General features: G+C 40.4%; 1 protein-coding gene across 3 annotated transcripts in view; it reads right to left on the bottom strand.

Annotated features, from left to right (window-relative positions):
• The window catches only part of FUT8 (fucosyltransferase 8), a 150,125-nt gene that overhangs the window by 76,413 nt on the left and 50,948 nt on the right, over positions 1-22,764 (bottom strand). For 2 of the 3 annotated variants that reach the window (XM_075283149.1, XM_075283147.1), the window contains exons 2-3: positions 13,651-13,745; positions 11,487-11,819 (exon numbers count right to left, since the gene is read on the bottom strand). In XM_075283149.1, the coding sequence (XP_075139250.1) occupies positions 11,487-11,758 (272 nt within the window). In that variant the 5' untranslated portion in view covers positions 11,759-11,819; positions 13,651-13,745. Of the gene's footprint in view, positions 1-11,486; positions 11,841-13,650; positions 13,746-22,764 lie in introns of all 3 variants that reach the window. The other variant, XM_075283148.1, reaches the window with a different exon arrangement.

Below are 22,764 nucleotides of genomic sequence, written 5' to 3' on the forward strand. Positions count from 1 at the left end.
TGGATCCTGGATGAAGGTATTTTGGACCATTTCTTAATACAAATCAATTCAAGTTCAGTTAAGTTTGATGGTCGCCGAACATGGACAGCCCGCTCTCAAATGATCTGAAAACAAAGATTGTTCAACATAGTTGTTCAGGGGAAGGATACAAAACGTTGTCTCAGAGATTTAACCTGTCAGTTTCCACTGTGAGGAACATAGTAAGGAAATGGATAGATAGATAGATAGATAGATAGATAGATAGATAGATAGATAGGAGATAGATAGATAGGAGATAGATAGATAGGAGATAGATAGATAGGAGATAGATAGATAGATAGATAGATAGATAGATAGATAGATAGATAGGAGATAGATAGATAGATAGATAGGAGATAGATAGATAGGAGATAGATAGATAGATAGATAGATAGGAGATAGATAGATAGATAGATAGGAGATAGATAGATAGGAGATAGATAGATAGGAGATAGATAGATAGATAGATGATAGATAGATAGATAGGAGATAGATAGATAGATAGATAGATAGATAGATAGATAGATAGATAGATAGATAGATAGATAGATAGATAGGAGATAGATAGGAGATAGATAGATAGATAGATAGATAGATAGATAGATAGATAGGAGATAGATAGATAGATAGGAGATATATAGGAGATAGATAGATAGATAGATAGGAGATAGATAGATAGATAGATAGATAGATAGATAGATAGATAGATAGGAGATAGATAGATAGATAGATAGATAGATAGATAGGAGATAGATAGATAGATAGATAGATAGATAGGAGATAGATAGATAGATAGATAGATAGATAGGAGATAGATAGATAGGAGATAGATAGATAGATAGATAGATAGGAGATAGATAGATAGATAGATAGATAGATAGATAGATAGATAGATAGGAGATAGATAGATAGATAGGAGATAGATAGATAGGAGATAGATAGATAGATAGGAGATAGATAGATAGATAGATAGGAGATAGATAGATAGATAGATAGATAGATAGATAGATAGATAGATAGATAGATAGATAGGAGATAGATAGATAGATAGATAGATAGGAGATAGATTAGATAGATAGATAGATAGGAGATAGATAGATAGATAGATAGGAGATAGATAGATAGATAGATAGATAGATAGATAGATAGATAGGAGATATATAGGAGATAGATAGATAGATAGGAGATAGATAGATAGATAGATAGATAGATAGATAGATAGATAGATAGGAGATAGATAGATAGATAGATAGATAGATAGATAGATAGATAGGAGATAGATAGATAGATAGATAGGAGATAGATAGATAGATAGATAGATAGATAGATAGATAGATAGGAGATAGATAGATAGATAGATAGGAGATAGATAGATAGATAGATAGATAGATAGATAGATAGGAGATATCTATCTATCTATCTCCTATCTATCTATCTCCTATCTATCTATCTATCTATCTCCTATCTATCTATCTATCTATCTATCTATCTATCTATCTATCTATCTATCTCCTATCTATCTATCTATCTCCTATCTATCTATCTCCTATCTATCTATCTCCTATCTATCTATCTATCTATCTATCTCCTATCTATCTATCTATCTATCTCCTATCTATCTATCTATCTATCTCCTATCTATCTATCTATCTATCTATCTATCTCCTATCTATCTATCTATCTATCTATCTATCTATCTATCTATCTATCTATCTATCTATCTATCTCCTATCTCCTATCTATCTATCTATCTCCTATCTATCTATCTCCTATCTATCTATCTATCTCCTATCTATCTATCTATCTATCTATCTATCTATCTATCTCCTATCTATCTATCTCCTATCTATCTATCTCCTATCTATCTATCTATCTATCTATCTATCTATCTATCTATCTATCTATCTCCTATCTATCTATCTATCTATCTATCTCCTATCTATCTATCTATCTCCTATCTATCTATCTATCTATCTATCTATCTCCTATCTATCTCCTATCTATCTATCTATCTATCTATCTATCTATCTATCTATCTATCTCCTATCTATCTATCTCCTATCTATCTATCTCCTATCTATCTATCTCCTATCTATCTATCTATCTCCTATCTATCTATCTATCTATCTATCTATCTATCTATCTATCTCCTATCTATCTATCTCCTATCTATCTATCTATCTCCTATCTATCTATCTCCTATCTATCTATCTATCTATCTATCTATCTCCTATCTATCTATCTATCTATCTATCTATCTCCTATCTATCTATCTATCTATCTATCTATCTATCTATCTATCTATCTATCTATCTATCTCCTATCTATCTATCTATCTATCTCCTATCTATCTATCTATCTATCTATCTATCTCCTATCTATCTATCTATCTATCTATCTATCTATCTATCTATCTCCTATCTATCTATCTCCTATATATCTCCTATCTATCTATCTATCTATCTATCTATCTATCTATCTATCTATCTATCTCCTATCTATCTATCTATCTATCTATCTATCTATCTATCTATCTCCTATCTATCTATCTATCTAATCTATCTCCTATCTATCTATCTATCTATCTCCTATCTATCTATCTATCTATCTATCTCCTATCTATCTATCTCCTATCTATCTATCTATCTATCTCCTATCTATCTATCTATCTATCTATCTATCTATCTATCTATCTATCTATCTCCTATCTATCTATCTATCTCCTATCTATCTATCTCCTATCTATCTATCTCCTATCTATCTATCTCCTATCTATCTATCTATCTATCTATCTATCTATCTATCTATCTATCTATCTCCTATCTATCTATCTATCTCCTATCTATCTATCTATCTATCTATCTATCTCCTATCTATCTATCTATCTATCTATCTATCTATCTCCTATCTATCTATCTATCTATCTCCTATCTCCTATCTATCTATCTATCTCCTATCTATCTATCTCCTATCTATCTATCTATCTATCTATCTATCTCCTATCTATCTATCTATCTATCTATCTATCTATCTCCTATCTATCTATCTCCTATCTATCTATCTATCTATCTATCTATCTATCTATCTATCTCCTATCTATCTATCTATCTATCTATCTCCTATCTATCTATCTATCTCCTATCTATCTATCTATCTATCTATCTATCTATCTATCTATCTCCTATCTATCTATCTATCTATCTATCTATCTATCTATCTCCTATCTATCTATCTCCTATCTATCTATCTATCTATCTATCTATCTATCTATCTCCTATCTATCTATCTATCTATCTATCTATCTCCTATCTATCTATCTATCTCCTATCTATCTATCTATCTATCTATCTATCTATCTATCTATCTCCTATCTATCTCCTATCTATCTATCTATCTATCTATCTATCTATCTATCTCCTATCTATCTATCTCCTATCTATCTATCTATCTATCTATCTATCTATCTCCTATCTATCTATCTCCTATCTATCTATCTCCTATCTATCTCCTATCTATCTATCTATCTATCTATCTATCTCCTATCTATCTATCTATCTCCTATCTATCTATCTATCTATCTATCTCCTATCTATCTATCTATCTATCTATCTATCTCCTATCTATCTATCTCCTATCTATCTATCTATCTATCTATCTATCTCCTATCTATCTATCTATCTATCTATCTATCTCCTATCTATCTATCTCCTATCTATCTATCTATCTCCTATCTATCTATCTCCTATCTATCTATCTATCTCCTATCTATCTATCTATCTATCTATCTCCTATCTATCTATCTATCTATCTCCTATCTATCTATCTCCTATCTATCTATCTATCTATCTATCTATCTATCTATCTATCTCCTATCTATCTATCTCCTATCTATCTATCTATCTCCTATCTATCTATCTATCTATCTCCTATCTATCTATCTATCTATCTCCTATCTATCTATCTATCTATCTATCTATCTATCTATCTATCTATCTCCTATCTATCTATCTCCTATCTATCTATCTATCTATCTATCTATCTATATATCTCCTATCTATCTCCTATCTATCTATCTCCTATCTATCTCCTATCTATCTATCTCCTATCTATCTATCTATCTATCTATCTATCTATCTATCTCCTATCTATCTATCTATCTATCTATCTATCTATCTATCTAATCTATCTCCTATCTATCTATCTATCTATCTATCTATCTATCTATCTATCTATCTATCTATCTATCTCATATCTATCTATCTATCTCCTATCTATCTATCATATTATCTATCTGTCTATCTATCTCTTATCTATCTATCTATCTATCTATCTATCTATCTATCTCAGAGTCCCTTAAATACTGTATATATGTGTGTGGCCCAGGGCAGGTCTTGAGTAGGCCTCAACCCACGTGTGGGTCCTGGGCTTTATATTAGGCCATAAAGGACTGAAGAGCCTGCACTTCAGAGCAGATCCTGGGAGCGAGAGGAGGCGTCTGGGTCCTTCCCGAAATACTAAGAGTCTGGTGAGACTGTACTGTGCTATTTTGTATGTTCATGTGGTTGGTAGTAAGCCACACGTATGGTTAGCTCTTTACTGTTTAGTTAGTGCTCAGACGAGCAGGATTGTGTTTGTCGTTTTTTGCCTGACGTTAAGGCAAACCGTTCACACGGGGCAAGAGGGGGCGGGTTTTGGTGCTGAATCCACATCAGAATCTGCCCCCTCACAAAAGAGGTCTATGTAGACCACTATGTTCCTTTTTTCTGTGTCAAAATCAGGACCAAAATATGCCCCCCATGCCCCGTGTGAACTAGGCCTAAGGCTCTATCTTATTTTGCTTATTCTGTACCTGAAGTGAAGGTTTATTTATTTTGCAGTTTTTCCAAATAAACCTGTTTGCACCAGACATTGTGTCCCTATCTCTGACTGGTTGGGTCCGCACCATTGCTGCTACCAGAGCTACCTTCCCTACAAATATAATATAATATAAATATATATATTTTCCCCATATAGGGATCACAATGTACATTTTTCCTATCAGTATGTCTTTGTAGAATGGGAGGAAATCCACACAAACACGGGGAGAACATACAAACTCCTTGCAGATGTTGTTGCTGGCAGAATTCGAACCCAGGACTCCAGCGCTGCAAGGCTGCTGTGCTAACCACTGAGCCACCGGGGCCTTATAATTCTTCCTTCTTCCTTTCTGAACCATTTCAAATTCTGTACATCATTGCTGTTGGCATGAGCACAACAGGCGTGTCCGAGTATGACTGGCATATCCATACACTTATCTTGACCAATACAGTAAAGTTGTAGAATTTTAAAAATGTGAACAAAAAATTAACAAAAATTCTTACATATAAGAACCAAAAATACTACCAATGAAAATAACAGCTTGTTCTGCAAAGGTCGAGTCCTCATATAGCGTGTAGAAAAATATAAAAGATCAGTAGCTCGGGGGTTAGCTGTGTCGTCTTGCAACGTTGACGTCCTGGGTTCAAATCCAGCCAATGGCAACGTCTACAAGGAGTTTGTAGGTTCTTCCCGTATCTAGAAAAGCTGTACTCGCACCAACTGAGAGAATAAAGGTAGCATCGGAGTAAAATATAAAATGTAATAGAAAGAGTTGGAAGAGGAAGATTTTTTTTAAGGTTTCCTATTAAGAGTTAGCCAACGTTGAAACAATAAGTTCTATGTACCCCAACATAGATCCACTGAAAAACACTGCCTCTCCCACAAAAAAACAAGTCCTTATATGCATATGTCAGTGTAAAAATAAAAATAATGTTCTGGAGATTGGAATGAGACTATAAAAAAAACAAAAAGAACGTGTATTCTTAAAGGGGTTCTTAAAGGAACTTGGAAGGTTATACTCAACAAACGCCAACAGTCCGGTCCTTTTTACCTCTCGTGCAGGGACTCGTCAGGCCAGAAGTGGACAGGATAAAATGGGCAGTGGGATTGTTCAGAAGCATCAGCAATCACCGGGAAGAATGTCACGGCCACCGGTCCCAGAGGACAGTGATTGATCTCATTGTCCACCATGTGATCCTCTCCACTTTAGGTCCGATGGTTCTCGGCACGGGAGGTAAAAGGAACAGGGCTGTACAATACAATGCGGTGGATAGGCACGTCCCACCAATCTAACGTTCACCAGTCCATCGAGGATGTTTTTGATAAACAAGACATAAAACAAAAGTGAGAAGTTCCGTTGATGGCCCCCCACCATCCTGACTAATAGTCACATAAAAGTATATATATATATATATATATATATATATATATATATATATATATATATATACACACATAACACATATAATTGACTCTATGAATAAAATATACATCCCCTACTACGCAGAGACATTTGATGGCAGCGATATAACCCACTCCCCACCAAGATACCAACCTCAGGAAGAATACAACATAAAAAGCCGCAACGTACAGATGACTAAACAAAGCACGCTTTATCTCTATACCACAAGCAGCGCCGTATCCAGGCAATGACCCATTTTATTTCAGTGGACATATTGCACATGACTCAATGAATTTTGCTTTGGGCATCCGCACATGTAAAATCGATGGGGTGGAATCTTCTACTGTTTCGCTGCTTTTATTTTATGCGGTCTGTGTTTGACTTTGTTAGAGGGGAAATGTATAAATGAAAAACGACCGCGCGCTGTAGATCGTGATAGAAAATCTGGGGGAAAAAAAGCCTATTTTATGAACATTTGTATAGAAGTACAAATGTTCGGAAAACGATTGCCTGGTGACTCATGGGGCTTAGAAAAAAAAAAAATATATATATATATAAATATATATATATATATATATATATATATATATATATATATATATATATATATATATATATATGAGGCACTGTCATTTCGTGTAGTCTGAACAGCTCCCACTGGGACAGGTGTTCTTCAGTGCTTCTCTCCTCTTCTTCAGTCCCTGTGATAAGGAAGTGTGGGCGGAGCTTAAGGAGGAAGTGCTGTCATCATCCCTCCTCCAATCAGCTGTGACGCTTGAAGGTGATGTCACAATTTGTTTTGGGATTTCAATAAAAATTGGTCTGGCCATACAATATGTCTGGGTATCTAGAGAGGTGAGTATTACTGCTTTTTTACCTTTATTTTCTTTTTAAAAAGTTACTGTCTGACAATTCCTTTTAAAGGAATGTGTTCCCAAATGTTTTACTTTTATTTTTTTTTTAATTAAAAGAAGAATTCAGCACTTTTTTATAATTATTTTTTTTTCGGATTATAGATTTTTTACATTCTAATTTTTGTCCAGGATTATGGGGCTGCCATCTTTAACTGAGCTTCTCCTCTGCGTATAGTGATATATTTAATAGCATAGGTATGGCCCATAGGCAGCAATGTTCTGGAGCCGACTCATTGACGACTATGGAGAAATTTTCTACACAATGTTCTGCTTAGGTAGCAGGGGTAGATAAAAGTGATATAATTTATTGTCAGTGGTGAATATAATGCTGGGTCACTATGGATGTTATCTATACAGGTGTTATCTATTATTGTGATCCTATCTGTCTTAATTGTGATGTAAATGAGGTGATTGCTGCAATGAAAATCTCTACTGAATTGGCAAGTGTCTGTCTATTATTAGGCTTAGCAATATATATATATATATATATATATATATATATATATATATATATATATATCCTATCCTACTAATATTAATGTGAAAGCTTGGATGTTTGTTCCTCAATCACGCAAAAACAGCTGAACGGATTTGAATGAAATTTGGCACATAGATAGATTATAACCTCGATTAACACATAGGCTACTTTTTATCCCAGTAAATGTCATGGCTTCACGACTGTTATGAATGTATGTTCACATACTATATTACGCTGCATGTGCATATTATCTCATCTGCTCCAGGCACTGAAGACAAACTGATATGGGCAAACACCTTGAATCCAAATTGGCAGTTTGCCAATTTTCAACATGCCTGGAAAAAGAAAATCTAATTTGTCGCAAACAACGACAGCTATGAAGGAAGCCAGAAGTCACAGAGCTCTCCTCAAGCGGAGCAGAGGGGGATCATCAACAGCAACAACACGCTCGTTATATGGCATCCCAGTGAGCTGCTGAGATACCGGAACAATCACAGACACGGTGTGAGGAACAAGGTCAGCAGCAGGACAGCTTCAGAGCTGCCGAAATGCCGGAGAAGGCAAACCATCAGCGGCAGCAATTTGCTGAATATAGGCGGATCACCGACACCAACAATATATATTTAAAAAATATATATTTTTATTAATAATAATAATAATAATAATAATAATAATAGAGACAGTGACATAGAAAATTTTAAAAATATGTTTCACTTGAAACTTTGGCCTAAAAAAATAGCTGGTGGCTAAATCTCAGGATCCACACCATCGCCATCGAGACAAGTAATATGCGACCGATACTTAATTTTTGGCCGTTTTGTATTGACTCTTTCAAAACAAATAAAGAGAAACTGTTCCCCTAAGGTGAACACTTTTCTATGGGCACACAAAACAAAACAAAAAAATTCAGAAAATACACAAACCCACCCCCAGAAAAGAATCCCAGCAATTCCGCCCTTCTGATTTGTGGCCATACTTTCCTCTTATGTTCTCAGATCACAGCTCGTCCTGGCTGTAAGGCATCTGACTACAGCACTAGCTCTCCCCCACCGCTCTGCTTACAAAGACAGGAGGAAATAAATCCTTCTCCGTGAGACGCCTGCCAGAGCAAAACCGAATTAGTCAGGAGCAACAACTTTTCCTTGAAAGAAGCTTTGCGGTATACGCTGCAGAAAATAGAGGGACACTGTGGACAAGGTTCAGCTATATTTACATCAATCAGTTTTCGGTTTACAAGACGCTGGATCGGGAGAGGAGTTCTCGCTCACGCTCCTTGGCTCGGCTTCCTACAGCTGTATGTTCTGCCAGCTCCAGCAGAGGATGTGGACAAGGCCTGGAAGAGACTTTACTCCTGTTGAGGTTTCCGTTCACTTCACTTCCTCAAACTTTTTTGGTTGACACCAGAGATGGCGCAAACTGCTTTGTCACAAGCCGGGCTCGATCTGAAGATCTCAAATTGTTTCTTTTTCTACAAAACCGAACAATTGGGGATTTGTCTCAAAAGCAAATGAAATGGCTGCAGTAAATTATTATATTCTAGGGTCCCATCCCATCCGAAAGTATTATAGCTGGAGGCCCTGGTATAAAAATAATAAAAACATTTATACTCACCTCTTCTGGGTCACCTCTCCTGGCAACGTCGTGTGCCTGAGGTCACCACTGAGGCTTGGAATTGGGTGACAGCAGTCACATGGGCAAGCAAGGTGAGCGTCATGTCACGGCTGTGGCCCAATCATAAGGTCGGACACATGACGTTACCGAAGGGGCAGAGAGAAAGCGCCGGACACCATGAAGAGGCGAGTACAAGTGTTTTATATTTTACACCTCCTCTGGGATTTCACCTATCATACTCTAGGGCAAAGGACCTTAAACTTGTGAGTGATCTGGATGATGGCGCGACCCTGCCGGTGGGCCGGAAAAATGTCCATGTGGCCCGCAGGCTGTAGTTTGAGGACCCCTGCTCTAGGGTCTAAAAAGACCCCAGAGAATAACAATTTCACTTCCGGTTTTATCCAAATTTGTTTGACCCAAAAGGAATCAGGGGCCCGAGCCACATGAACCCAAAACAAAATGAATCTTGGGAGGATCACCCATCTCTCACACACCAGCAAACTAAACAACGATCAAGGTAAGGGCAAAGCTTTTATACTTTCCACTAGCTTCAAGGGAAGATGCCCTCTACCGTCCCCCAACATCAGCCATTCCACAATTACACAACTAATGGAAATCCCAAAAACTATCTGCACCAAAAAGTACCACTTTATCCCACACCTCATTAGCTATAAACGGTACGTGATATCAGAAGCTTCACTGCTGCCCATAAACTAGGAGACCTGATTACTTAGGTTTAGTGTCCCTTCATCTGTTTTGCAGCATTCCGAGAGACATCACAGTGAGGGCTTGTTTTTGTGGGACAAGCTGTATTTTTAATGGTAAATTTTTTTTCACTGTTTACCAAGCACCCCAGGTCAGTATGAATACAGCAATATAACATAGGTCCAGTTTTGTCAAGTTTTTTTTTTTTTTTTGTTCAATCTTTACAGTGATTCAATATTTTTGGATTTTTTTGCACATTAAAAAAAGTTGGGGTTTTTTTTGTTTTGTTTTTTTTTTAAACTTAGTCTAGGTTCACATCTGCATTTGGGGGTGGGGTCAACTTGGGAAAACCACATAAAAAAACGGTTACCTTAGGAAACCTACAGACCCCATAGACTATAATGGATTCCGTGTGGTTTCCGCACGAAAAATACGGAGAGGAAAAGCGTCTTTTCTCTCCACATTTTTCGTGCGGAGAGGGGAACGGAATCCCTGAACATAATTGTGAACTGGGCCTGATCCCTGTAGTTTTTATTGGTACTATATTGGGGTACATTAAATGTGTTTAATTTTTATTAGGTTTTTTTTGGCACCTTTTTTTCATATTATTTTTACTCTCACTAGAGGACTAGAAGCAGATACAGCTTTATTGGCCGGTATAATGCTTTGCAATAGAGGAATGGTCTAGTACCTGGGGGTCTTTTGTAGGCCCCCGACTCCTGAGGGACCCACAAATGCACCATCTAGTGGGTCAAACAGCCAATACTAGATGTTCCTCTGACCCAGCTAATACCATGGGAGTCAACCTATGTCTTTAAGATCCAAGGGATTAACAATCTAACCCAGAGGTTCCCAAACTTTTGTTTCTCGTAGACCACTTTCAAAATTTTACTGGTTTCGGTGGACCCCCTGCTGCTACATTTCTACCATATTCCCTTAATTTGTCAAAAAATGTAAAGGTTAGATCTAACGATGGTCCGTCAAGTCTCCCGTGGACCCCTGGGGGTCCACCTGGACCACTTTGGGAATGATTGATCTAACCACACAGACTATCAGGCACAACTTTTCCATAGTGCCCTCCATACTAACTTACACAAGACCCTAGACTAATGAAGGCCAAAAAATATCAATAGACTGGTGTGAATGACATCAGCCAGCTTGTTGCAGTGTCGGTATGTACAATGTGACCTTAAAACGTCCCATGACACTTCATAAATTCGACATAAAACAAGCTTGCATCACAAATCTCGTCTCGACGTGTATGCAATTTTTGGCACGAATACCCAACCTGAGTAAATGTATATGTCATAATACCGTGAGTCGGGGGTTTTGGAACTGGTTATACAAATTAAATACATGACCAAGTATATTTTCCGCTCATATTGAAGGTACTTTCCTGACGACATCATCCTGAGAAGATCCAGAGACTTTCCGAGAGGTCATATTCTGAGGTCACATGAAGATGATCTATCAAAACCAAAAAAAGCCAAGTAGGTCTTACCTGAGGGATTCTGCCATTCTTCTCAAGTCTTCATTCTGCTGCTTTAATCGCTCAAGTTTGGCCAATATTTTAGACAGTTCTCTACTGGAGTGATCCGGATTATCATTATCTCGGACTAGATGTCCTCCGATGTAAAAGAGTAAAGTCCCCCAGGCAAAGAGAATGAGCATTATCCAACGCCAGGATCCTGTCCATGGCCGCATCTTCAGCTTCTGCCCACAGAGTGCCGTCTCATGAAAGAAACATTGTATTCCCAAAGTCTTTCTCGTCATCCGAAGATCACCAGTCACTCGGCACGAAAGCCATGGTCAGCGTCCTGGTCCTCGGGGTAATCTAGAAGAGAAGACCAAAGCACTGGTGATATTACAATTGGGAATCCTACTGATAGAATGAAATATGGCGAGCATTACCTTTCATCGCATTACAAAATATACTTTATTTTAATTGAAGCGGCCAGACAACCCCTTTAAATTCTATAACATCCAGCAGAGTGACTACCTCAATATGGAGATGACCACAGATTCTTCAGACCCCCTCTAGGACCTCTAACTTATCATGGCTTCCAAACAGAGAGAATAGTTTTATAAAGGTTCTGCGTTATCCCCAATGGTTGGACCCACAGCGAACACAATAATGGGGTCTTCGAGTGCCCCATATGAATGGAACAATGGAGAGCAATGACCAATGGCCTATTGACCTCTAAAGCACCATCCACCCCACCAAGGTTCACAGGTAAGTGCTCCTTGTGAAGATGTAGAGCAAGGGTCCTCAAACTTTTTAAACAGTGGGCCGGAGGCAGAGCAGGTCGCACAGACATCGGGAGCGGTGCCCTCCAACAGGTAAAGTGAAGTGCGCTCCATGGCCTGGTCCGAGCTCCCCAGGAGCTTCATTATAAATGCATGCCTGCCGGCGTTGTCGGCGGGGACAGACAGAAGTGCTTGGCGGGCCGCATGTGGCCCCCAGGCCACAGTTTGAGGACCCCTGATGTAGAGAATGACGATTGATGTATATGGGGGGGATAGCACCATTTTTACGGAATTGACTCCCTCTAAAATTTCGGGTGGGAGGTGGATGCCACTTAGCCGAGAAAAGGAGCATGAGGTGGCAATGTCTTGTCAGTCACATGGACGTGAGAGGTGGTTACACGTTTGTACCACCACTTCATTCACATGTCACGCCATATGTTGCGATCATTGGGTTAGACCCCCAGTCATCAGACATTCACCCTTACCTGTGCATAGAGGTAAAGTGCTAGTAGTGGTAAAAAAAAAAAAAAAAAACCTTTAAGGCTTAGGCCCCACGTTGCGGAAATGCAGCTTTTTTGTGTTGCGGTTTTGTGAGCCAAAGCCAGGAGTGGATTGAGCAGAAGTTAGAAGTATAAGACCTTCCTATATGTTTCCCATTCCTTTGGTAGCCATTTTTGGCTTTGGTTCAAAAAACCACAACAAAATCTGCAACAAAAAAAACTTTGTTTCCGCAACGTGGAACCGCAGCACTAAAATGGGTTTGCCAGGCTAAACAATGGATGACCCATCTTAAGGATAAGTCATCAAAGAGCGGCAGGGATCCGAACGGTTTGAAGAAGGTTTGGGTGAGCGCTGCTGCCTCTTCGGTACTTACCAAGCACACCGCTGTACATCTTTGCAATGACAGGGCTTGGTCTCGCAACTCTCATTTGAATGGGACTGAAGGCGGTTAAGTCATGTGACCAATGACGATGATGTCACATGGACAGCAAATAGGGACCACAGGTCAGTGGCAGAGGATCCATGCTCAAAGGTTGTGGGGATGAAACATAGGCCAGAAATAATGGTAGGAGAACCTTTTATTGGATTAGGTATAAAACAGTACGGCACAACGCGTTTCGGGCTATAGATAGACCCTGTCTCAAGTGCAGAATCACATAAACACGTCGGGCCAAATACAGTGATGTCACAAGGTCTGCTACTGCCTCAAGCACGTGATTCATGGTGGTCCAAAGTGTCGACCCTTCAATTGGCAACCTATCCCAATGACAGGAGGTATCTCCCTTAACAAAAAAAAGATAAAGATTGGGCATGCGGTAATGGGCCCGATCCATCATCCCCCCCCCCATCCCCGACAACACATTTGAGGATCGGTCCTGCCTATATGAGCGAGTGCGCGCCTCCACCTTAAGACTTACTTGGTTAGAGCATAGTCCGACACCTCTTCACACCTTTCCAGAGAGAGATCAGCGGATCGTGTAGCGTCTGGCAGCTGCGTCGTCTCTTCTTGTGTCTGTAAAAGAAAGAAAACAGATGACTATGATTAGACGGCTTAATTATAATGATCAGGTATCCAGTCCCAGCGCAGCCGCTGAGCATCAACTTGTCAGCTTTACAGCAAAAAGCAGCGTATTACACAAGCGCTACAAAAGCGAAAAGCGTGTCCCCAAACAATGGAAAAATACTCCCTAAAAATATACTGCAACTCTGACAACAATGGCCAGGGCTCGGCACCCTACGCTGCTAAAACTTGTCAGATATTCAACTTTACCATATTTATTCACTTACTCCCCATGTACCAACCCCAATTTACGAGAGGTAGAGGATTGTAATTCAATCCCCATCACCCAGCTCAACCAGGGGCCTGCAGGAACAGGCACAGCTGCAGAAGCAGCAACGATCGCTTTCTACAACGCAATTCCCCCGGCGTGCCTTACAACGAGAGCGCGGTGTTGTTTTTCCCCTCGTCGGGTTCACATGGGAGTAGTGATGAAGTAAACAGATTAAGGCTTGGGAGGAGGAGAAGACAGAAACAGGCAGGGTATGGTATCGCAGTGTAGTGGCCTGGATACATGTATAACGGCGCAGAAACACGTAACAGGGTGCATAAAAGTGAGCAAAATACCTGCAAAAATAAATATAGTGTTATAGAAACAGAATAGAGAATGTACATGCGCGCAGGCATATTAAAAGGGCTATCCAGGCTTAGTAATGGATGACCTATCCTCACGATCAGGAAGGGGACAACATCAAGGACTCCCACCGATCAGCTGCTTGAAGAGACCACAGCATTCACAGGGGTAGGACCCCTACAAATCTTCAATAGGTAACCTATCCTAAGCAAAGGTAGTGGCCGTGCAGCATGCACAGTCGGCTCTGCCTGAGGCCTAGAAGATTGAAACCCAGGACAAAGACGACACATGGTGAGGCCGTTCCAGAAGAAGATGGAGGCGTCGCTGGAGAGTTCTCTCGCAGCATTGGGGACGCCCCTAGTGCTGTTTGAGTGCTGAGGACCGCCCCCAGTGCTGCAAGAAAACTCATTTGCATACCGAAATAAACCCAGATTTCCGAACGGTGGTGTGGAGAAGAAATCTAAAGGTAGGAGAAGAATAGTCTTTCTTAAGGCTATTCCTACGTGTTAGAAAAAAAAGGGGTATCCAATGATCGTATCCCTTTAAAGGAAGGATTTCTTTCTACTGGATCCAGTTGTTGTTCCGGCCCCAGAGACTGCCTGTGTGATTGCAGACTAAGGCCCCATATTGTGGAAATGTTGCAGAAAAATACTAAGAAAAAAAATTTGGTGAAAATAAAATACATAAAAATAAATCAATAAATAAATGTGATTGTCTTCTTCGTGCGCATTTTGCCATTTTCTGCTGCTGAAATGTATCCGCTTTTTTTCTCTCATAGTCCCCAAGTTTATGGGGGAGGTTTTTTTTTTTTTAATGCAGCACTGCACATAGTTTAGGCTTTAATGACCAAGCCAATTTTAAGCAATTTTCTCCTTATGTTGGTTAAATGTTTTTACCCATTTCAATTTTCAATGCTATTTTGTGATTTTTTTCTTCCCAGTTTTTGGAACAGGTTTTTTTTTTTGTTTGTTTTTTAAAATAATTTTCAAACACACATTATTTGGGGTTATACAATTATAGGATTTCAGGGGCAAGTATAATAAATTTTTCAGGTTTAAACAATTTTTTTTTCTTGTTTTTGTTCGCTACCATCCATTGTTGATTTTGATATATAATGAATTAGAGTCTGCTCACATCTGTATCTGAGCCCTCATCTCAGAGTCCATTAAAAATCCCAGATGAAGCCGCGAACCGAGAACCTTACAGGTACCATAAGGGATACCGACCTGACAGACCCCATTATAGTAAATGAGATCCCTCGGGATCTTTCATTTATCAGATCTGTTCACATTAGGATTTCCATTTTTCTGTTCCCATAACAGAAGAGAAACAATGAAAAATCCATCGCAGATGTCGCTAGTGGAAACGCGTCAGGACGAGGACTTTCGAAAAATTATTGGTGTGTAATGGAATTTTTTTTCCCATTTCTAATTATTTTAAAGGGATCCCATCATTAAAACTCAAATTTTTCTCCCTACCATGTCGGAATAGCCTTGTAAGCGGCCATTGCGCAGTTGGCTTTGCCCTAGACCTAGAAGTTTGAAGCCTGCGCCGGAAGATGACGCGTGTAGAGGCCGTTCCTGAAGAAGATGGAGGCGGCGCTGGAGAGTTCTCTCGCAGCATTGGGGACGCCCCTAGTGCTGTTTAAGCGCTGGGGTCCGCCCCCAGTGCTGCGAGAGAACTCATTTGTATACCGACGAAAACCAGGATTTATACCGAACAGCGGCGTGGAGAAGACATCTAAAGGTAGGAAATGAATAGCCTTTCTTAAGGCTATTCTGACGTGTTAGTGAGAAAAAAAAGTTTTAATGATAGGATCCCTTTAATAATATTTTATTTTTATTTTTTATTTTTTTTGTGCTTCTAGAAAATAAGGAAAAAACTTGTGGGAACATGGTTCTCCTGATAATCAATTAAGATGATGTCACCGTTGTCGGAGTCAGGGCTGTGCTGGATCTAGCACCTCCCAGTTGCTATGTCATCATACAGTCTTCCAGATGATCGAGTGATCGCCGGGATCAATAAGGGTAAGTTCCCACTGAGATTTTTGGTCAGGATTTTGAGGCCGTATCCGCCTCAAAATCCTGACCAAAAAAGACGGCTTCCATTAAAATCAATGGGAGCCACTTAGGAGTTTTTTCCGTGAGGCGGCTTGTTCCGGTTCCCGGAAAAAGAAACGAGGTGCTCATTCTTCAGCCTTAAGACACACCCTCCTCCGGACTAGGCCCATTCACTGCGCCTAATCCGGAGTGGGGTGAGCGGCTGGATGCCGGTAGAGTGAATCAGCTTTCAGTCGCGGCTACCTGGTTTTTGGTCCGGAACCTGAGACAGCTTCCGGACCAAAAAACTCTGTGTGAACTTACCCTAATAGCAATGGTGCTGTAGCCCATACGCAGTATATACTGAACGTTCTGGATTGACAAGACAAACATAGCCAAAAATACGTCTCTAGGAGCCGGGCACCTGAATATCCAAAGTGGACACCCCCTTTAAATTAACAGTATAGCCTTGTACTCCGAGTTTAGTCACATTTAACAAATATAATGAAGGAAAAAAAATGAGGCTGTGAAATATTTCATGCATCTCCTCACTACGTAATGGCCGTCGGACATTAAAAAGAATGAAGCGGAAATATCAATTATAAAACCTGGCGTATTCAAATAAGTAGAAACCTCGTGAAATATACGTGCAGATAAATACCGCTAAGTGCTCCTGGGAGCCGAAATAACGTAATCGAAAGTCGCCTGATGAATTGCTATAAAAGTGCCGCAAATTCTGAGCACAGGAAAGCTATAAAGCTTGATATAACACGATACATAAGCTTATAAAATATACATGAAGCTGGAAAAAAAAAAAAAAAAAGCAATAAGACCATTACATTAATTAATGGAGGAGCCCATCTCACTAAGTCATTCCATGATGGCAGATTGTTCCGGAGCACAAAGCCTGCCTCCGCTGAGCACCCTAATGGAACGAGAAATTAATACCTCCACCACATATTAATATGAATCACCTCATTAGGATGACGGAGAAACGCGACTGTGTATTAAGAAAAACACAAAGTACATAAAAACAACCTAACGTATCACCGAAGTCACAGAGTAAGGGGGGGCTCCACCTTTAAGCTACTGCGCAGAACATTCCAGAAGTCTTCTTAAAGAAGACCGGTCGCTGGGTATGACATACGTCATCTGATCGGCACTTTTGATCAGCATTTTGATGTTCTGTATATAAAAATCTGTTCAGCCGTTCCAAAGATATAAGCCCTTTGAGTGCTGACCCAGATTAGGGTGTACTAGCCACAGCATGACATATAGCCCTATGCCAAATCACAGTGTTACCGCCCACTTGGCTAATATATCCTTAATATGGATCAACACTAAATGGGCTTATATCTTTGGAATGGCTCAACAGTTTTGGTTAAACAAAGTATCAAAATGCTCAGGGTGATCGCGCCTAGATGATTTAAGTCGCTGATCCTATCCAATCCGAAAAATCTGGTGAAAGTCATCCCTATGACATTTATCCTTCCCAGTAGTGCTCCACTGCACCACAATCCATCCAAATAAGAAGCGTTGTGTGTTCTTATTCCCTGCCAGCCAAGGAAAAATCTAGCCATAAGCATTTGTTGGGGGTCCACGCCATCTTTGTTCAACTATAAAGTGTCAGGGTGCACTACTGCTCCATTCAGACTCAACCACCAACAAGTTCATTTAATAGGCGCTGCTCCACCGATTCTGGCACAGTTGGAATTTTTTCTCTAGCCCCCACCATTCCTGAGCAATGCTATTAGTTTTGGTCCCGGATATACTATTTATGCTCTGTACTGTCAGGTGGGCGGTATCAGACAGGAGCAGACAAGGGGTGTGATTCTGAGCTCTGATATTGGCTGCCTCTGATTGGAGCTCTGAATCACGCCCCCCTGCCTGACTCCACCCTTCTAAATAGCACAACAGGCACCAAAACTAACTGTGCTTGTTGCTCAGGAATGGTGAGGGCTAGAGAGAAAATTCTAACTGTGCTGGAATCAGTGGAACAGCACCTATTATAGGATGCAAAGAACTGGCATTGTTGAGGGTTAAAAAGTCTATAAAATTACTCCATACTAGCACTGAGCATGTACATTTCTACCTCACTAATTATAAGACGTCACCCTACTGACTGAGCCACAGGAACTCCTGGGATAGAACTCACGACCTGGTGCGAACAAATATACAAAGAAGGTGACGTCTTTGTATATATCTGTTCGCACCAGGTCGTGAGTTTGACCCACTAAAATAAGCAGAAACTTCCATAAAAAGCACAAAAAAACAAATAAAATCCTACAAATATGTCTTGTGTGACATCACCAACAATCGTATGATGTCACCAATACCTGTAGACGTTCACCGAAGCGTTAACCAACCAGCGAAAACAAAAACAGCAATGGTCACCCCTAAAATCTCAGTATTAGTTACAGAGACGGTAACAAGATAAGTACCTGCTAAGCAAATGAATCAAAGCGGAGCGTTCACCGGCCTATTAAACCCACTTGTAATTAGAGGTTTGATGGCTCGTGGGTCCTAAATGTCACCATGTTTGGTTGGTCGTACATTAGCAACATTAATGGGCAATTAAAAAGGCGAGTAAACAAGGCAAACGCCATTACTCACCTGTCTACCTGCACACTACCTGCCAGTCTAACACCTAAATCTTAGGCTTACTTACTCTACAAGGGCTTCATTGTAAATGCAACGTTTGACAAGTAGATATTCATTTATTTTGTTATATTATAAAAAAAAAAAAAAATACAATAATTTTTTAATTGGTATCCTAAGCAAAAAATCTGCAGCCGCTCCAATGATTCCAGCACAGTTGGAATTTTCTCTCTAGTTCCCATCGTTCCTGAGCAACAAGTGCCGTTAATTTTGGTGCCATCTCAGTAATGTCAGGTGGGTGGTGTCAGGCAGGGGGTGTGATTGTCCAATCAGAGGCAGCCAGTGTCACAGCTCAGACTCACACCGCCCTCCTGACAGTACAGAGACTAAACGGTCATTCCTCATATATTGGAGATTATGTTGGTTAGAGGACCTTTCATCACCTCCAACAAGTCCAGCTGCAGCACTAATTCTGGCACAGTTGGAATTTTCTCTCTAGCCCCCACCATTCCTGAGCAACCAATAGTGATACTTTTGGTGTCTGATATACTATTTATTCTCTGTACTGTCAGGAGGGCGGTGTCAGGCAGGAGCAGGAGCCTTTAAAAAGGTGCTGCTAAATGTTTTTGAACCCCCTCCACCAGTTTTTCTCAATTACCGCTAATATATATATATATATATATATATATATATATATATATATATATATATATATATATATATATATATATACCCCCCACGTAATAGCTTGTTCACGCCCTCCTCTCTTCTTTGACGTCCTCCTCATTGCGAGTCACCGCCTCCAAGACGGCGGTTTCGATCAAAATCTTGCGCAGGCTACTGCGCACGCTCCCACGCCATTTTTGTGTGGGGAACTGCTCAGTTCCCCTGCGCAAGCGGCGTACGGTCTCCAATGTTTTCTACAGGAAAATGGCGCTGGATTGGGCGCAGTAGCGCTCCGGAGGGAGCAATACCGCGCATGTGCGAGATTTTGATCAAAACCGCCGGGCTGGAAGCGGTGAATCGCAAGGGGGAGAATGTCAAAGAAGAGAGGACGGCGTGAACAAGCTATGGCGCAGGTAGGGGGGGGGGGGGGGTTGTGTGTGCACGGAACGCCCACCTTGCACGGTAGGACTGATTTGCATATACATTTTAACAGTAATTCAGAAAAACGGGGGGCGGGGTTCAAAAACGATTAGCAGAATATGTTTATCTTAAAACTGGAAAATCTAATGTTAGAGTCCCTTTAATTAAAACATTACATTTGAGTTGATTAAAAGAGTGAATAAAAATTGGGTAAACACAACACGGGTGATGAATTTCCTAAAAATTTTCAATTTTCTGAAATGCAATTTCTGGCGTTTACGGTTATTAGTCTATGCTGTGCGAGTGCCCCACGATCTCTTCTGAATTTTTCGGCACCGTCAGGGGGTCCCTGTCTGCAGGGTAAATGATTTCTATAGACGTGCATTACAAAGCCAGCCATATGTCCGTCAGAAGAGAAACAATTTCTTTCCAAAAACGAAGCCTGCAAGGCCCTGGGATGGATTTTAGGCACATAGATCTGAGAGTACGACAAATCCTTCACATAGTGGCGCAAAAGGTGGCGGCGGCGGTATAAATAAAATGTTACATGTGGCTGGTTTGGGGGCATTATTAATGTATGAAAGGCCCGTGATTGCATTGATGGGGCGATGTAAATAACCCTCTCCAGCTTTTTGGGGTGTGATTTTTCCTTAATAGGCCATTTCATAGCCCCGCTGCTCGCAGTTCGCGCTCTCTGGGGGTCTGCATTTCGTAGAGGGAGGAAAAAAAATATCTAGTACGCGCAGAGCTTTTGAAGTGTTCAGATGCTTTTTTTTTGGGAATGCTGTGATAAGACAGACAAAGCAGAAGGATCACAGCCTCATTCAAATCCTCCAGCCTGACAAATACACGAGAACGCAATGTACTTATTGTGAGAGCCGGAGCAGAACAACCACATAGCCTCTGATTTTACAACATACTTCAAGTCGAAGGGTAAAGGAAAAAAAAAAACTGCTCAAGAAAGAGCTCGGCTGAATGCATCTTATAGCGGTGACTGCAGGGGAATTTTAGAGGCTTTTGTTGCACTTGCTTGTGCTCCGAGGAGAGAAAAGCAGAGGCAAAAACGTTTCCCAATATATGTTTGACTTTTTGCACTTGCCAATGTGTGTACTAACACAAATATAGAACATTCAATGTTTGGCATCTATCAGGTTGCTATTCGGGAGTTGGGGTCCTGTCGTCATAGTCGGGGGTCAGTTTTATACTAATATACAACATCCAATGTTTGGCATCTATCAGGTTGCTATTCGGGAGTTGGGGTCCTGTCGTCATAGTCGGGGGTCAGTTTTATACGAACATAGAAAGTTCAATGTTTGGCATCTATCAGGTTGCTATTCGGGAGTTGGGGTTCTGTCGTCATAGTCGGGGGTCAGTTTTATACTAATATAGAACATCCAATGTTTGGCATCTATCAGGTTGCTATTCGGGAGTTGGGGTCCTGTCGTCATAGTCGGGGGTCAGTTTTATACGAACATAGAAAGTTCAATGTTTGGCATCTATCAGGTTGCTATTCGGGAGTTGGGGTCCTGTCGTCATAGTCGGGGGTCAGTTTTATACGAACATAGAAAGTTCAATGTTTGGCATCTATCAGGTTGCTATTCGGGAGTTGGGGTTCTGTCGTCATAGTCGGGGGTCAGTTTTATACTAATATAGAACATCCAATGCTTTGCATCTATTAGGTTGCTATTCGGGAGTTGCGGTCCTGTCGTCGTAGTCAGGGGTCAGTTTTATACGAACATAGAACATCCAATGTTTTGCATCTATTAGGTTGCTATTCGGGAGTTGGAGTCCTGTAGTCGTAGTCAGGGACAGTTTTACACAAATATGGAACATTCAATGTTTTGCATCTATTAGACTACTATTCAGGAGTTGGGGTCCTGCAGTTGTAGTCAGGGACAGTTTTGGGTGGACTGTGCTACCCATATAGAACATTCAATGTTTTGCATCTATTAGGTTGCTATTCAGGAGTTGGGGTCCTGTCGTCGTAGTCGGGGGGTCAGTTTTATACGAACATAAAACATTCAATCCTTTGCATCTATTAGGTTGCTATTCGGGAGTTGGGGCCCTGTCGTTGTACTCGGGGGTCAGTTTTATACGAGCATAGAACATCCAATGTTTTGCATCTATTAGGTTGCTATTCAGGAGTTGGGGTCCTGTCGTCAGGGACCGTTTTATACGAATATAGACCATCCAATATTTTGCATCTATTAGTCTGCTATTCGGAAGTAAGGAGACACTTCTTTAATCTCCACTGTACAAACCGGGTTCTGCAAATACATTCAAGGCCAGTGTCAGCACCCAGCAATTCTAGACAAGTGCCAGGGTCCAGGGTGCTTTGGGGGTGCCCAATGAACATCCGCAATAGCACAGACAGCAGCACTTATTGCATTGCTAATGTCCTGAGGAGCGAGCGGCGAGTACAGCCTTCATCATTACTCACCGCTCTTATCTCCTCGCCGTTCCAGGACACAGCGCTGGATAAATCTGATCTATGTCCTGCGAGATCTTGGTGCTTAACGCAAGACCAGTACGAAAGCACGCTAGCAAGTGAAAAAACACAACACCAAGTTGCCTCTGTATTCAATTCCAGGAGGAATAACAGAGATACGTTGCGATAGCCTTTGAATCACTTCACTAGAAGTGCAGGTATCCCCTTCCTCGCACAGGTCCTCTTTAG

The sequence above is a fragment of the Leptodactylus fuscus genome, chromosome 7 (assembly GCF_031893055.1).
Source record: "Leptodactylus fuscus isolate aLepFus1 chromosome 7, aLepFus1.hap2, whole genome shotgun sequence".
Classification (NCBI taxonomy): domain Eukaryota; kingdom Metazoa; phylum Chordata; class Amphibia; order Anura; family Leptodactylidae; genus Leptodactylus; species Leptodactylus fuscus.